The sequence below is a fragment of the Amblyomma mixtum genome, chromosome 2 (assembly GCF_055824585.1).
Source record: "Amblyomma mixtum isolate Tamu chromosome 2, ASM5582458v1, whole genome shotgun sequence".
Classification (NCBI taxonomy): domain Eukaryota; kingdom Metazoa; phylum Arthropoda; class Arachnida; order Ixodida; family Ixodidae; genus Amblyomma; species Amblyomma mixtum.
Window position 1 is genome coordinate 116,911,261 of NC_143013.1, and position 17,411 is coordinate 116,928,671.

The window sequence follows — 17,411 nt, forward strand, 5'->3', positions numbered from 1 at the left end:
GAGGAACGGCGCAGTAAGCGTCTCGCTTTACGCTGGACGCCTCAACCCCAAAAGCGCTACGCCGTTGCCATTGTCCCCGTAAATGGCCTATACAAAGCTAATATAGCTCTCGCTGTATAATGGTTTGCCAGCTGCAGTTTGCATCCAGGCTTACAAACCTGACACCGGCCTCTTGTAGTCGTGAAATGCATCTAGTTAAGCGGATTGTTCGACCTGTAAAATTTGCAAGCCAAAGCAAAGCGTAATGGTCGAAGATCATTCTGAGTCATACGAAATAATGGTGCTCCCCAGTTTAGCAGGCAATCATGTCCAGGGTTCTTGGTTCGAATCCCGGTACCACGCAATTCTCCACCGGGTTTAAATAAAAAAAATTGGAGGCTTATCAAGGTTAAGCCCAATGGATGCGAAGCATGTCCTTCGCGTTTGGAGGAATCTTGACCGCATACACGCCCGGCGCAAAGACGCTGGCGCGGTTGCGGGCACAGAGACTGACGCGACGGCGGGCGCGCGCCGCCTCATCCCTGGCGTGACGTCACATATCACGTGATGCAGCGATGGTGGCGCCGCCGCCGCGTCGCGCGCGACGGCGCGAACCGAAGCGTGGAGGCCTCCGCCGGGCGACGTCCGACGGCGCGATATGAGGCCCCATCTGCAGCCGGTGTGACGTCATCACGTGACATCACATCATGTGATCTCACTTCAAGGTCAATGGTGGCCACCGCCGGGAGGCGACCGACGGCGCGATATGAGGCCCCATCTGCAGCCGGTGTGACGCCATCACGTGACGTCATGTCACGCGACCTACTTGAAGGTTACTTAAAGGTCAATGGTGGCCACCGCCGGGCTTCGCGCGAAGGCCCAAAACCTACGTTAATATGCTTCGCATAAAAAAACTGCGCGTGTCGATGGCATTGCATAACCAGGCCTGAGGTGCGGCCGGATCTCAGTGACCAGAACCAACAACGCGCTCCCTCACCAGATCAGGATTCGGCCACCCTGGTGTAGTTCTTGGCCACAACCTTCTAAGATGTTCAGGAAAACCATTGAACTACGGCAATGCTTACCGTTAACTAGTCGCCATTCGAAACATTGCAAGCAGAATATATATGAAGAAAAACAAACGGCAGTTAGCAGGATACGTCGAAATTCCAGGAACTCTTTCAGGAATGGCAACTGAATAAAGACACCGTAGTTGATATAGACTATCTTCCTGACTCGCTGGTTATGGTTTTCCAAATAACACTAGCTTTGCCGAAAATGAGACGGCCTACTCAGTTGATAATCACGTGCTAGCAGTGAGCGTCTCCATTTAACAAAATATCCGAATGCCTTCCTTACAAACACAAAATTGAGGCGCTAGCGAATGCAAGAAAGGAACAAACGCAAAATAAAAGACGCTAGAGAATGTAAGACAGAAATTTCCAACTGATAGCCGAGGAAAAATCACTTAGCAGTGTCAGTAGGGCATGTTGTTCGTTGACATTTAGCAGTTAAAGTGTCCGCTGCTATTTGTTCTTAGTATCTGTGAATACAGCAGCATACTACAGCAGCCTGTACTTATAGGCCGATGTTTGTGAACTTAGCATGAAGTATATATTCTCACCAATGGACGGCGGACGCGCGTGGTTGCTTAAAATGCTTATTGCTTAGTAAATGCTGACTGCCGTAAGTATATAAAGACCTCGTAAAATCATCAAAGGCGGGTTCGTCGTATACAGTAGGTGAACATTCATGTCACGATAGTAGGACACAACGCAATGTATTCCAGGAATGTTGAAAGCTACGAAAATGTTACAAATATTCTCATAAGCATTCATGTTTTCCTCAGCAAAATTTTAATTCTTATTACTTGAAAATTGCGCCGCAGTACATTAGTATATTTCTTCACCCGCAGGAAGCGAAACGTACACTTTTTTGGCATTGACTTGTGTCCTCCTTTTTAGCACCTCGTCTCTTGTTCTGTGCTTCTTTTGTTGTCTTTCTTCAACTAGTTACCGCACCTGTTTCTTTCACCTTATCCCAGAATCAATCGAAATATGGGCCGAGGCTGTGAGCCCCTACAAAGCAATCGTTGCATGGCGAGCCCTGAATCCGGAAGGTGTCTTTAAAGTAAGAAAACTACGTTCACTTTTGCCTTCAATGGTTTGGAAAACTTGTGCAATGTTTATGACTCGTTCCATTCTCTTTTTTAACCATTCAGTGGAGCTGCTCTTCTGGTTGCTTCCCCAATTATAAAAACCTTCTTAATATACCATGCATTTCCACCAACTGGTTCACACTGTTCAAAGCCGAATGATAGAAGTATACGCCGTTGATTTCTTTTTCGTTCGCGAATTTGTCAGATGCCCTTGAAATACAGCATGCCTGAGTTTTTGTTATTCTGAGCAATATCAACAAAACAAAGCAACGCAACTGCGTGCGCTGATTTCTCGATTTATTAGTGAGACTGTTAATGGCATTCGTGATTTACCTATCACATGCGAGAAAATCCAAAGCGCGGAAGACAAGAGACGATAGGACTGGGCAAAGCAGGCGCTACTGCCATTGCATTATGGAAGCATTTTCTAAGAGTAAACCATTATGCTTCTTTAGTTATTACACATGACTGAGTTGATGCTGGCTGTGACTGCGACCGTGGGCTTAGAGGAAGGAGCATGATATATATTTTTTAAATTCCAGACTGCAAAGAATATATAAGACCACAATATGAAACTCTCCCTCGGAGAGAGTTGCATAATTCCCCACCAAAGGCGGCACGATTGAGGCAGCATTAGACCCACAGGTGTGTCAATCAAAGTGACTAATTGCGTCTCTCTGGGCAGGCCTCCGAGATAATACGTGTGCGATACTGATTTGCCTGCTGTACATCATCCGCAAAACTATTGAAGAACAGAATATACTTTTCCTGTCATCAATTCGGTCGAATGCAGCTACGCTTATTATCATGGTCCCTGAAAATGTCTAACCGGCATTATAGCGTCCCTGAAATGGTCCCTGCAGCACATCAGCCTTAAGCGAAAGCTTCGGCCCCCACAGTTTCCATTCGAAGGTGCGAGTTAGTCCTCCGTGTTGCCAAATAAGCCGCCCTACGGCTGCTGCTTACGGGCGCCATTAAAAGCTCGGCGTCAAGAAAGGAGTCGCGTAGTAAACGCTTCCACTTCTGCTGTAACCATCTATACATACGCGTATATCTATATAGCATCACAATCCGCGCACTCGGGCGACCGGCTCGCAAATGCCTAGCACCGCGGCCGCTTTGCAAGGGCGCGTAGTGAACTGGCCATTTTTTTTAAAAGAAACTTACAGATGGTTACACACAATGAATGGTTTGTATCTGTGTGGACAAAACTAAATCCATTTCATTATGACCAACAGAGGCCCTTCAGTCACGATACCTGTATTCATGCACGCAGTTTGTTCTGACTCGGTTTTCGTCCGGTTACCATTGGAACCAGAAAAGGTATAAAGTTATATCTGCAATCCATCGCCGAAGTATGAACTCAGGCATGCAAGCTGACTGCTTGAAACTGATTTTAAGACGGATACTTCCGCGTTTTACTGTAGCTGGGAGAGGTCTTTCTTTCTGACCTCACGCTATATTCTGTAGCTTTGGTATCGATCCTGCAAAGCTGCGTTTTTATTTGCTCATTTCCCAGTCATGACTGTGGTTTGTTTGTGGATGAGCGTCAGCGCCAGTGCGTTTGCGCGACAACAACGTACATGTCGTTTGCAATTTAGCAGACAAGTGTAAAGAAATGCATAGCTGGTTGTGAAATACATATGAAGGAGCAAATGTCATTGAAACCAAGGAGAGCATAGGAAAATGTCTCTATCATATTTGATATTGCTAATTTGTGCGGTGAATGAGTAGGAAGTTAATAGTCTAATTGTTTTCCGGCTAAAAGATAACGAATTGCAAAGTAGGAGAAAAAACAACCTCATGCCTCCAGTGGGATCCGAAACCATGACATCCAAATTCGGAGCTCGTGGGCCTGAAGGCAAGATGCCATCAGTTCAAAAATTGCGAGTGCGCCTTCGCCTGTTTCTAGAGCACGGTTTGAGACATGGTCACATAAACCTGAGCATTTGTTTACATTTGACGGCGCGATCAGATCGAGGAGTTGCGCTTATCCCTCGGAATAATTCCACAAGTGATTGAAGGACCTCACAGACAAGCGCCAGTGACGACTGCGAATAGCGAGATGTTATGTAGTGTTAGAGGTGTTTATTAAAAGAATGTTTCCTTAGCCACCCCACAAAGATTCGGGCAATCACCAGCTAGATCGATGCGGCAGACCGCAACTCATCCACCACATTCAGACGAAACGTTATGCACAAGTACTTAGGGAATCCTCTCATTTTCTATTTAGAACATTGGTTCTGAGATACAATTGAACGTGGCAAAATGCCGTACACCTGGCAAGCTAAGAGCAAGATACGGCTGCACTGTGCCATATTCGCTGGTAATTAACGGTCAAGAGAAAATGGGCGGACGTATGCCATGCCCAACTTCTGGAATCGGTTGCGCATGAGAGCTTCTGTCGGGCTCCCAGTCGTGTTTATCTAGTCGATCACAATTGGGCAGCTCTGCAGCAGAATCGGCCACTCTGCGCAGATTCCCTGCCTCGCTACAAATCATTGAGTGGAAGACGCCATTACGTTTACCGCGCAACTTATTGTATCGTAGCAACCTTGGTTAGAAATATAAAGCTTTTAATGAGGGCGGCCTAGATGAGAAAAGAGCGGTAACAGCACCTAGATACGGCCGGATGTGACCATTAGCCTCTTCAGAAAGGCTCAAAATTTGGCGTATGAGCTTCGTGACGACCAGCCTTCGACCTGTTTTATTGCTGGAGCCAGTACCATTAATGACAACGCCATGCTCTCGCAAGAAATCCATTCCCAGTGTAACAATTCTCCACTTCAACCTTCTCATAACACATGTTAACTTACAGAACACTTTTACAACATTAATTTAAGTCGACCGCCTGGGCGACCAGAGGCCGCTGTTCTTCCCCTTCAGCGCCAAGCCAGTCGAGCCAGGTGGTGATGGATAGAGAGGGTGGGGGGAAAGAACGCGACTGCTGAGCAGCCGGGCAATAGAAGAGGCAATGGGCCAGGTCTGCATAGATACAGGGGCAGTTGGGACAGGAAGGGTCCGATCGATAGCGATAGAGGAAAAGGCGGGACGGGGTGATAACTGCATTCATCTGAATGTGCCAAAGAAGGCGAGACTCCGGCACCGTGAGTGATGGATGAGGGGGAGGGTAAAGGCGTTTGTCGAGGCGGAGCTCAAGGTGGACCTCTTTTATGGTGCGGCGAAGGGTTAGTCTCCCACCGTCCTCCGAGGGCTTGGGCCAGGGGATCAACGGTGCCCGGAAAAGTGTGTCGCGGGCGAGCTGATGGGCCAGCTCATTGCCGTCAATCCCTGAATGCCCAGGGACCCAGCGGAGGAAAACAATGGAAGGCTGCAGTGCGGAGACCACTCGTTCAACCTCCTGTTGGAGAGAAGGGGTCAGGGTGCGTTTCTGTATGTGGTGCATAGCGGCTTGTGAGTCTGAATAGACTGTGTACTCTTGGAGAGATAGAAGGAGGGCAAATGACTGGAGGGCATGCGCAATGGCGAGGACATCGAGGGACAATGCGTCTAGAGGGTGTAGATACGGCCCGCTGGTGTGGGTTGCAGGAGCAGGGAGGTGTGGATGGTACAGGGCGTAGCCGAAGGAACCTCGTGGAGCCACGAAGGAGGCATCCGTGTAAGCTACACCCTGGGTATCAAAGAGAGGGGAATGGTGCTGTGCGGCCGCATGACGACGTCCGGCGTGCAGGACGGGGGACATGTTGGTCGGGAGGGGAAGGATACGAAGATTGGGAGCGGGGGTGGGAATAGGAGAGGTAAACGGGGAGATTGGAATGGGCGAGATATGCGCTTGAGTCAATAACCACTGACCCTGACGGGTAAGGGAAAGCCGGGCAAGCTGCGAGTCACGATGGAGACTGAGAAGAGAACGAAGAGGATGGAAGAGGCCTGTGGCAAAGAGCTTAGTCGTAGAGGTAGTGATAGGGAGGTTGAGAGCTGCCTTGCAGAGGCCCACAAGGGAAGTCTCGAGCGCGTTAAGTTGAGTCTGAGTGAAGGAAGCGTAGGGTGCAAAGTACTAGACCTTGTTGAGGGCGAGCTCGTGGGCAACTGGGCACGCGTGAGCCTCGTGGAGACCTGAGCGTCGAGTGACCACGCGCCGCAGGAGGTGAGTTACAGAGTGGCAGGTGGTGACAGCGCGGTGGAGGGCTTGCACATTCTTAGCCGCATGCAAAGGGAAACCAAGAACTTTGGACTGTGTGACGACAGGAATGGGAGAGCCAGAAAGGTGGAGAGAGACGAAGTGGTTATGTGAGCGCTGGTAGGAGGAATGGTTGAGAAGGAGAAGCTCGGATTTCTCAGGAGCAGGAGAGAGGCCAGCGGTGTTGAGAAAGAAGTCGATGAGATCTAGGCCACGTTGCAGGGTGTCCTGTACGTGACCGGGAGAGCCAGATGAACACCAGAGAGTGATGTCATCGGCGTAAAATATATGATGCAGGTCGGGAATTTCAGCTAGCTGGGAGGCGAGAGGGGCCATCGCGAGATTGAAAAGGGTAGGAGAGAGAACAGCACCTTGAGGAGTGCCACGGGTGAGGTGGTGTGGGTTAGACAAGTGGGTATCTGCTCGAAAGCGAGCCACACGTTTAGAGAGGAATGAGCGGATATAGGAGTACATGCGGGAGCCACAATCCAAAGAGGCGAGTTGAGAAAGGATGTGATCGTGGCAAACACCGTCATAGGCCTTGCGAACATCGACGGTCACAAGTGCGTAAATTTGAGTGGGTGTAGGGGAGAGGAACGTTTGCTGTAGAATCAGAAACATGTCCTGTGCACAGACGCGGCGTCGGAAGCCAATGAGAGAATGGGGGAAGAACTCTCGTGCCTCAAGAAATTCAGAGAGGCGTGTCACAGCCATTCGCTCAAGGGTCTTACCAACGCACGACGTCAGGGAGATTGGGCGAAGGTTAGAGAGAGAGGGAGGTTTGCCCGGCTTTGGAATCATAGAAATAAGGGAGGATGTCCAGGAGCTCGGCAAGCAGCCGCTCTCCCAGGCCTCATTGTAGGTTTGAAGGAGGATGTGTTTTTGTGAAAACTGTAACCTGACTATGTGTTCGTTTTTATTTTTTTTTGTGTATGTCAATGTTCTCAACAAAGTCTGCTCCTATGCCTTGTAACGGCTGCCTGGGCCTCGTCAAGCTGTATACCTACAGCTTTTAGTCCAGGCAGCTGCCAGAATTTTCTGGAAAATAAATGAAATTGAATTGAAATTGAATTGAATTCTTTGGCGCTGTCAGGAAGGTTACGAAGTGTGTGTATGTAAAGGCATCCTCACCGGGAGCCGAGCGTGTAGCATTAGCAGCCAGGGCAGATTCTAGCTCCCGGAGAGTGAAGCATTGGTCCACATCGGGGTTAGGTCCACCTGAGTACACCGAGTAGGAGGGTGCCAGAGGGGGCGGGAGGTAGAGAGAGGCGAGTTGATCAAAAACTTCGGAGGGAGTCCCCTGAGTGAGGGCTTTAGCTAGAGTGGGAGCAAGGGCAGGCTTAGTGCCAAGGAGGGATTTAAAGAGAGACCATGCGGATCGCGAGTGCAATGCAGAATCAAGGCCATCACAAAAAGCACTCCAACGAAAGTGCTCGAGGGAGGCGCAGTGGGCGACGATCTCGGCCTGCAGAGCAGTGATCCGGGAGGAAAGTTGGGCATTGTGTGATTGGGAGCGAAAGGAGCGTTGAAGACGTTTACGGCGACGCCATAAACGGAGAAGGTGAGGATCTGGGTTTTGAATTGGGTAACGAGAGCGAATGCGACGGCTACTGGACGTGAGCGCCGCAGAGATGCGCGACGTCCAGTCGTCGTAGGATTGAAAGGAGTCGGAGGCGAGATTAGTGCGAAAAGCATGCCAGTCAGTGTGAATAACCGGATGACAGCGAGGGATGTGGTAAAGAGAGGTGGTGATATGGATGAGAAAGTGGTCACTTAGAAGAGTTTCAGCTGTCACCTGCCAGTGAAAGGAAAGTGAACCCCGAGAGAAAGTGAGGTCGGGTGTCGTGGGGCGTTGTGAGGCAGTGCCCGCTCGAGTAGGTGAGCCAGGAGTATTAAGAAGGGTGAGGTGGCGTTCCTGGGCCAGACAATGGAGGAGACGGCCGGGTTTGAGGGTTTGTGGGTAGCCCCAGAGTGTGTGAGGGGCATTGAAGTCACCACCAAAGAGGAGATGGGAGGTAGAAGGAAGAGAGTGAAGGAATTTGCCCAGAGCAGAGAGTAAAGAGGAAGTGACAGGGGGGTTGTAAAAAGACAAACGGACGAGTGAGCTGCGGGAAGAAGGGTGGCAATAAACCACACCAACTAAATATTTAAGGAGGGTGGAGGGGATGTCGATTTGCTCTACGAGCACGTCACTGCGTACATAAATAGAAGCAAGTGGTGTAGCCGTAGTGGCATGGTAGGCGCGGTAGCCTGGGACATTGCGGGCCGTCCGGGTCTCCTGGAGAAAGAGAAAAAGGCGCAGAGAGGGGCGGGTAAGCAGATACTGGTGGAGGGGGGTCTTATTGTGGCAAAGATTTCGGCAGTTCCACTACACAATCTCGAGGTCCTCGCCAAACGCCATTATGATAGTGGAGAGGAACGCGATGGTACGCGTTCCTTCTTTTTTGCCGGGGGCAGTGACTCATGGACGGATTGGAGCATAGATGTGAGGGATTCCAATTGCTTTGATTGTGCTTGTAGGGTGGTAAGAATCTGGAGAACCGAAGTTTCCAGCTGAACCAAGCGAGTGTGATGTGCCTGTGTGGTGGTTCCGACAAGGTCAGCCAAAGGGGCGACCTGGGCGCTGGAGGAGGGAGTGGTGAACGTGGCAAGGTGCTAATTTAGCTTGCTAAGCTGGGAGGTAAGAGAGGAGGTGGTTGTCTGGAGTGTTTGAGTCAAGGCATGTATCTGCTGTTGTATCTGCTGTATCTGCTGTTGTAGATACGAATCGTCAGCCTGAGGCGCAATCTGCGACGCTGGTGCCGGGCTGCAGGTCTTGGTGTCAGCGGGTAATGTGGCTGGTGTAGGCGCGGCAGCATCGGTGGCGTCGACGAATACAGGCGGCTGCGACGCGTCTATGGGCCCAAAGGTGTTGTCGTCCCTTAGAGCGTGGAGTTGGCTAGCAGTGGACGCTGCGGCGACGACGAACGCTGCCGGCTGCGCCGCGGCCGTCGATCCGGAGCTTCCAGCGTCGCTCACAGTGTTGGTGGCGACAGGATTTTGCGCGGTGACGTGGGCGGTTGGAGTAGGCCCCGCGGTGGCGGCATCAGTGGGTCTAGGCTGCAGGGGCTTCGTCAGGCGCTGCATTGCAGAGGTGCAGGCGCGGCGCGTTATGGTTAACGAGGCGCCGCGCCGCTTCAGATTTTTGGAGGCGCTTGGAGGGCCAGCTCGGCAGCGGGCCGTGATACTGATGGTATCCACGTGCTTCGGAAGCCTTCCTGGATCGATGGAGAGGAAATCCAGGGGCGGGTGAAGCCCTGAACTAGGCCAGGGGCAGGTGAAAGCGGAGCACGATAGGCAGCCAGCTAAACAGGGTGGCGCCATAATTTAATACTCGGTGTAACGGGGTGTACATCGGTGCCAGTACCCTGCAGTGCACGTCTCCGAAGTCCAGGCAAGACAGCGTCAGGGTGAAGGCCCCACACTACGCGACGCACAAGCCGAAGTAAGAAGGCACGGGGGACACCTGCGAAAACCCAAGAAGCTATGAAGGCTTCTCTTGAGGGATTCCGGGACAGCCCTTTTCATACAGTAGCTCTGTGCGAAACTGTGCGTGGTTTCGCAATGCTTCCTCATAGAACCGGCTTGCCGCTCTATACTACAAGAAACATCCCTAGCATGCCAACCTCATTGATAAGCATTTGAGCAGGAGAGGTCGCTGAACTACACGTTAAATTGCCGAAATAGGGTTTCATTTTTTGTTCGCTCCATGCCCTGTGTGTCGCATTCGTTCTCAACTATGGTCAACCAAACTGTCGCCGTTCTTCGCTTGTCGGAAATTTCCTGGGCAAATTTGCTGCATTCACTCCGGCAAAAGTGGGCGCTAGAATCTGTTGGTGATGCTTGCCCAAGAGTTGGAGGATTATTACAGTACTCATGCCTTTATCAGATTGTGGTGACTCGGCATTCCAGTTGTCTCTCACCAGTTCCTGCGCCCAATAAGAACGCCAGCTGCTCTCAGGTCCTACACAGGCTTTTTGAGTACCGTTGCACACCATTCATGTTCGAGCCCAATAGAAATGAGCTCAGCTGATGTCAATCATTTGTTTCTAGCCGATGGACACGAAAATAACGGAGACCCGTGGGCACAGCCTTAGAACAGCTCTCAGACAGTTGTTGCCACATTTAGACAGCCGCTGTCACAAGTGCAAGTCTCGAAATGGTGGAGATTGTGGGCTATACTTTATTGTTTAAAATGCAAGCGAAATATGTACACCACCCAGCAATGTTTACATTCTAGTTCTTCTCTTTTCAGCTCACTGTGTACAGATTCCTGGTAAGTACCTTATCACTTCTGCAAATACTTTTTCTCTTTTAGTATAACGCAATGACATCATTGATGGCTTCTTGCCGCCATTGTACCCCTCATCACTGGAATTGATGGGTTATTGCCGCCATTGTACCCCTAATCACTGGAATTGATTGGTTCTTGCCGCCATTGTACCCCTAATCACTGGAATGCCTTCTTCGGCTTGAGCTAAGAACAGCAAACAAAATATCTCACCACTGATTGGCGATTCCGATAAACACCTCGTGCCGACTACAATCAAGACTACCTTCCCATGGCAGCGTCAACAAACAAGAGAAACCGCTGTTTGCTCAGCGTGGTAAGCTTTAGTGTACATGAAATGAAATAAAAGTAGACTGCGTAAACGAGGATTGTAAAAGGTAAACAAGGTGCACGGAAATGAAAAGGACTCTGCGGTGGTCGTCTCCACGTAAGAGGGGCTGAATGTCGGCAAAGCCATGAAAAACATCATAGCGACCATGGCTGGAAATTTTTCGAAGGGGTCGATAGAGTGGAGGCGACTGGCTGTCTCGAAATAATGGCGAACCAGACATGGACATCCTCACAAGGCCAGGCCCTCATGAAGGCGTCATCATCCTCACCTCATGAGGATTCAGTCGGTTAGGGGAAAGTGAGGGCAAATGATAGCAGAAAAAATTGTGAGGGTGAGTGAGGGAAAGATGTACGGGTTGAGGGTTAAGGTGTGTCAAAGAATTGTTTCCTGCCCCGGCCATTCGTTAAGTTTCCAGTCCGGGACGCAGCCGTTTACAGAACAAGCGTGGACGACGCCCGAAGGAAAATTACAAAACAAGAACTATCTACAGTCGGGCTAGGGTAGGAACGTCTACTTTGGACGGCCCTGCTATTCCACTGTGCACATGGGAGATTCTACTTAGGCCTCAGGATGTTCACCGCAGGCTCTTCTGTTTTCCTCCCCGCTCACACCACCCCCGTACGCGCGCCTGGTCGCGGATACTGCTGCACCCGCTACGGAGAGAGGCTCACGCAGCTCCATGGTGGCGATTGCTTCAAATAACAGGAAGCTTGGCAATTTCGTGTCGAGCCCCGCGGTATTATGCTGAGTCTAGGCTCATTAAGAGGGCCTCAGAAGTGCGAATACTCAGAAGAGCGAATACTGAAGGTTGAAAATAGCAGCCTTCAGTAATAACAAGGCTCATTTGATCACTGACACTGAAAAAAGCGTACCTTTCTGCTAACGTTAGCGGTCATCGAACATTGACTTTTTCTTCTTTTGTTCTCGTCTCTCCTGCGTTGTTTTTTGCTTCCTTATTAACTCGATAGCGTTAATGCTGTCGTTCTGCAGAAACTTCGGCGTCATCGTCGCCGTTCATTATGACGACAACGACGCTGATGTTTAGAGAAAAAAAAATCCCCGGAGAAGCAACCTCTGTCACGTGACCTTGCGGCGTCCTCACAACCTACCCACCGGATTGTGACAAAACTGACCATCGTGGCAGATGGCAGTTAAATTAATGATTGTTTGCGACGGGTTGCTCGAGAAGGGCACCATGGGTCACACAAGTCCCATCGGTGCAGCACCTGTCATCGCTAGGCAGTGGCGCATTCCTTAACCACTGCACAAATGCGCCAGGAGCTGTGCCGTGTTAGTGGTTTGTGAGTTCAACGTCCCAAGGCTTTCGAAGAGTCTAGACAACACCGTTTTGGAAGGGTCCATATTGAAAATTTTTAGACGTGTAGTGAATAGGCCAGATGCAGTAACTACGACCTAATGGCAGAAGTTGCTATACAAGGGCGATAACGGTAAGAATGGCAGTGCGTTATCATATTGGTTGCACCACCCGCACGCCCATGATAAAAATTTCCAGTTTCAACCGAATTAGACTCATTAACGCATACCGAGATCGCGAAAAGCGGTTTGGTATTTCGCACAAATGGAAATGCAGCGAGATTCGACCTGCGACCTTAGAGTGAGCAGTCTAGCGCAATAGTCAGTGAAAAACCAAGCAGAAAAGAAAAAGAAAAAAATGGTCGGGTTTAACGTACATAAACGAGTAGACGTGAAAAAACATGTACTTAGCCTGGTTCGCTCATGGTTTTGCTTGGTTGGGTCGTATCCACGTCTGGCGAAGATATTAGAATCAGGTTAAGCTGTGGTCAAGGTTAAGATAATCTGATTTGTTCGCAGAGCAAATGGAAGCGTATGGAAACCACGATGAGCGAAGCGCAACGCGAGGGTGTGTTATTTTTTAACGTTTTGAGCGCCTGTAAGCCGCCGCCTGTGTCTTCGCACATCCCCCACAGTGAGTACGCGCCATTATCTTCTTGTGGACAACAACAACACGACTCCTGATCGGCTGCGGCGACAGCCCAGTGCTCTCGTGCAGTGGCCAGTGAAGGTGATATGTGATACATTTTATTCCTACACCCTCGAGGTGAGTCAAGGCACAAGATACTCGATTAAGATTGACCCCATGAAGTAGTACTTGAGCACTAAAAGCAACAAAAAGGTGTGAGCAGAACTTGCGGGAGAAGCAAGCAGAGTGAGCTGACCAACCACAATATGAAGATAAGAACAAAAAAGTAGGCAGAGACAAGACTGCTTACGTGTGAGAAGAGGTAATCCGGTCCGCTCAGTTTCGAAACGCATGATGCGGCGTGATTCAACCAAATGCCAAGCAGCTGTCAATTCTATCTCTACATAGCTCGAGGTCGCCGCCTCCGTGATGCCGTCACACTCCTTCTGATCTGCGCGCTAACTTCGTGAAGGCGGTCGTCGCCGTACCGCTGCTTGCGCTCTGCCTGTAGGGTGTGACGTGATAGCTTTAGAGGGTTAGTGCCCATATATGCAGAATTGTTGTTTCTCTACTTAATATTCATAGATCCCTGGGAGTCCTCATGCCACTCATGGCGCACTGGTGCAGCGGTTAAGCGGTTTGAGACTGCCCTTGAAAAGGTTAGCTGCATGGTGGGTGAACCTCTCTGCAGCGAAATGGCGCGAAAGCGACAGTGTCTCTGGATGCAGTGCGAGGAGTTGGACAAGTGTATATGGGCTGCGTAGCTCCCGCTGGGGCTCCCGCTTTCAAATAGAGAGTGAGTAGTGTCGATGCCTGATAACGACTCCATACGAGGACTAGCTCTTGTTAGATGTGCAGAGGCTGCTAGGTGTGATGCACGCCGGCGTTGCACAGGCTCACTAGCGCCCTCTCTATTCTAAAGACCTGAAAGGATTTACAGAAAAGTCATCCTCCAGGCAGCTGAGCCCATGAGCACATTAGATTGCGTCTATTCTTTTGACAGTTATTGGTGGTGGTATGCAAGGCAAGTGAAGTAACCGCACACATAATCTACCTGATTGGAGCTAGTGCTTGTTCCACGGTTCGTGTGGAGCCTTCACGCACGCTAACTCAGCCTTTCGAATGCTAATTGCATCATTGGCTGAACTGACTCATTATTTTCAGACGGAGGATTATACGTACGTCGACAGTACCTACGAATTTGATGGATTGGGCACAGTGCGCTGGAGACACAGTGTGCTCGTTACCGACCTTGTGCCTTGGAAGAAGTACGTAGTGCAAATCGAACAATGTGATATAGGGACTTGCGCTGATGCCATAAACGCTACGTTTATGACACCGCCTGACGGTGAGTTGGTTGTGCTCTGAATAGTCTATTACATTCCAAACAAACATGTAAAATAAAGGGTACAAGTTAAGGGAATTGTGGCTGTCGGCAATAGCATTTAGGTTGCATGGATCTAATGCTAAATATTTATGATAACGTATACTCTATAGCTCATCAATGTAGTTTGATTTATTTTTCGTACATTTAATATTGTTAGACGGAAATTTCAGTCCTCCATTTTTTATAAACTACTGCTTGCACCCTTGATTTATTACGCAAGTGTTTCAAAAGAACCCCAACTTGCATTGTTTCGTGTAGAAGCTTTCCCAAACATTTCTGGGTAGCACTAATTGTTTCGTGTAAAAGTTTTCGCAAACATTTCTGGGTAGCACTAACGTCGTCTTTCAGTTGTCTCCGTCACTGTTGTTGACATTATGGCTAAGGCTTAGTTTCGCCGGCTTAAAACTTGGACATACGTTCTGCGCTTTAAAAACACCCGACATCAGTATGTGAACAGTCAGGTTGTAATTAAACGTAATCATTTTCGCTTCGGTGGCTCAATGCAGGCGGTTCGATGGAGGGATCTCTAAGTTTTGTGATTCTAAGAAGGAATTCGTACTCAATACAAGCCCCATACTAAGACAGTGGAAATTATCCGGATGGTGGAAATTATCCGGAGCCCTTCATTGCGGCGGCCTCATAGCTCAAGTCTTTGGGCGTTAAATCCTACAAAATCTAAACCTAAACTACGAGTTATTGATCAGTTCGATCTCACCCTACGATGTGCTAGCCGTCCCGGTTAGCTCAGTTTGTAGAGCAACTGCCTCGGTGAGGCGGTGGTCCCGGGTTCGAACCCCCGACCAGGTCGGATTTTTCTGTAACTATTAAATTTCTGTGGAACCTGAGTAGCTTCCCTTTGTAGCCGCATTTCTGCACTCGAGTGGATGCAAATGAATAATTGCTTTTTTATTATAGTTTTCTCTGATCCCCGCGACTTGCTCTACCCTAAATCTAGTTTGATGCATTATAAACTAGCAATTTCCTCATAAGTGCTTTTTCTCTCTTCCACCCTGAATAACGCCGACGAAGACCTACCGCAGCCTTACATGGAGACAGCTGTATCTACGGGAACGGGGTCGTTTCGCCTATCCTGGGCCCTAGACTCTGAGGATCTCCGCCGCTGCGACGGCTTTCGAGTCCAGTTCTGCGCAAGCGACAACAAAGATTGTCATCTTTATCGCACTCGTCGAGAAGAATTTTCAGTGGAAGGGCTTCGCAGTGACACCACGTATCGCATTAATGTACAGACGCTGTTCAAAAATGCTGACGGAATACTTCAGGCAGGACCACCAGCGCAAGCGTCAGTGACTACGTGGAGTTTCCGTAAGTGAGGTTCCCGTTTCCAAATTAAAAAAAAAAAATCTTGATCTCTGCTGCCACTGCGGTTCTTTGTTTAAGACACACAAAGACATAAAAACCGCTGACAATGGCTAAACACGCTTACGGTTTTATAAATTGCAAAAAGAAAAAAGCTACGTGAGTGGTACATTAATACGCAATGTACGAGGGGGTACCCAAAAGAAACCGGACTTATTTTTGTGTGAACTTATTTGTTCACATTTTAAGCACAGACCCTCAATTTCCTTCAAAGCATTCCCCACTTGCAATGATACGCTTGTCGAATCTTTCATTCCATTTTTCAAAACATTGTTTAAATTCATTTTTTGTGATGCTTGACAGTGCCTCCGTCGTTTTTTTTCTTCACCTCAGCAACATCAGCGAAACGCTTTCCATTCACCTATTTTTTCATTCTAGGAAACAAAGAAAGTAGCACGGGGCAAGGTCGGGAGAGTATGAGGGTTGAGGAATAGGGGTAATGCTATTTTTGGTCCAAAATTGTCGTAGAGACAGGGCTGTGTGAGCAGGGGCATTGCCATGATGGAAAAACCAGTCACCCGACCGCCACAAATCTGGCCGCTTCCACCGCACACTGTTGCCCAATCTTTTAAAAACATCCGAGTAGAAAGCCTGGCTAACTGTCTGACCCTGCGGAACAAATTCTCAATGGACGACTCTCTCACGCCGAAAAAACAAATCAGCATTGTTTTGAGGTTTGGTTTCACCTGACGAGCTTTCTTGAGGCGAGGTGAATTTGAAGTTTTCCATTGGCATGATTGTTGCTTTGATTCAGGATTCGATTCAGGAACACTTGAGTTGTCCTAATAGCATCGTCCTTGTACGTCTTTCTTAATATTTTCAAGAGTTTCCATTCAACTTTTTCGAGCAAAAATCAGAATTTCACCGGCGCACGCTGTCCACGAAAATCAGGCATTGCAAAAACGACATTCACACAAAACAGTCGTCACTCTAAAACTCTGCCTAAACTAGTCTGACCTCCTTCAACGACGGCACTCGGCTTACTGACTCTGGAATGTTCGTTCTATGCGCTCCTAGTGGCAAACCGCGGTACCACAGAAGCTTTGGCGACCAAACAATTTAGTCCGGTTTCTTTTGGGTACCCCCTCGTAGTTCGAGTAATGCGAAGGCAAGATAGCCGCTCGTCCTTAATGGTGACGGAGTGGATTCCAAGAGAAGGCAAGCGTAGCAGGGGGCGGCAGAAAGTTAGGTGGGCGGATGAGATTAAGAAGTTTGCGGGGATACAGTGGCCGCAACTGGCAAAGGACAGGGTTAATTGGGGAGACATGGGAGAGGCCTTTGCCCTGTAGTGGGCGTAGTCAGGCTGATGATGATGATTTTGAGCGCTAACAGTTCTTGACTAGTATTATTGAAATTACTGTAAGTTGAAAGCATAAAGAATGTTTTTATCCTAAACACGAACTACCGAAATCAATGCAAAATACAGTCGTTAGGTTGGAGTTTCTGAAGACGACCTTTGTAGCAGAGTGCATGGTGCTTGTATATATCAATAAGGCGCTTGAAAAAGTCCCGTAATACACATATTAATATTAAGACTAGTTCAAAATAAACATTTCAATACAACTGGAAGCAACACCTGGAGAAATTAGTATTCATTATTTCAGATGCAGTGGTGAAGAACACCTCAAAACATCGAAACACTGAACTAAAGACAGAGCGCCGGCTTACAGCTATGCCGTAGAACAACACCATAAAGAGACTGCAGCAAAACATCGACAGTTCTCCCCATGACACCTGTGCTTTGAACCACGGTGCTTTGAACACAA

General features: G+C 48.9%; 1 protein-coding gene across 1 annotated transcript in view; it reads left to right on the top strand.

Moving 5' to 3' along the window:
- The window catches only part of LOC149360687 (uncharacterized), a 79,314-nt gene that overhangs the window by 16,194 nt on the left and 45,709 nt on the right, over window positions 1-17,411 (top strand). The window contains exons 5-8 of the mRNA XM_089569379.1: window positions 2,024-2,109; window positions 10,573-10,593; window positions 14,046-14,229; window positions 15,298-15,591. Coding sequence (XP_089425505.1) covers window positions 2,024-2,109; window positions 10,573-10,593; window positions 14,046-14,229; window positions 15,298-15,591 — 585 coding nt within the window. The remainder of the gene's footprint in view (window positions 1-2,023; window positions 2,110-10,572; window positions 10,594-14,045; window positions 14,230-15,297; window positions 15,592-17,411) is intronic.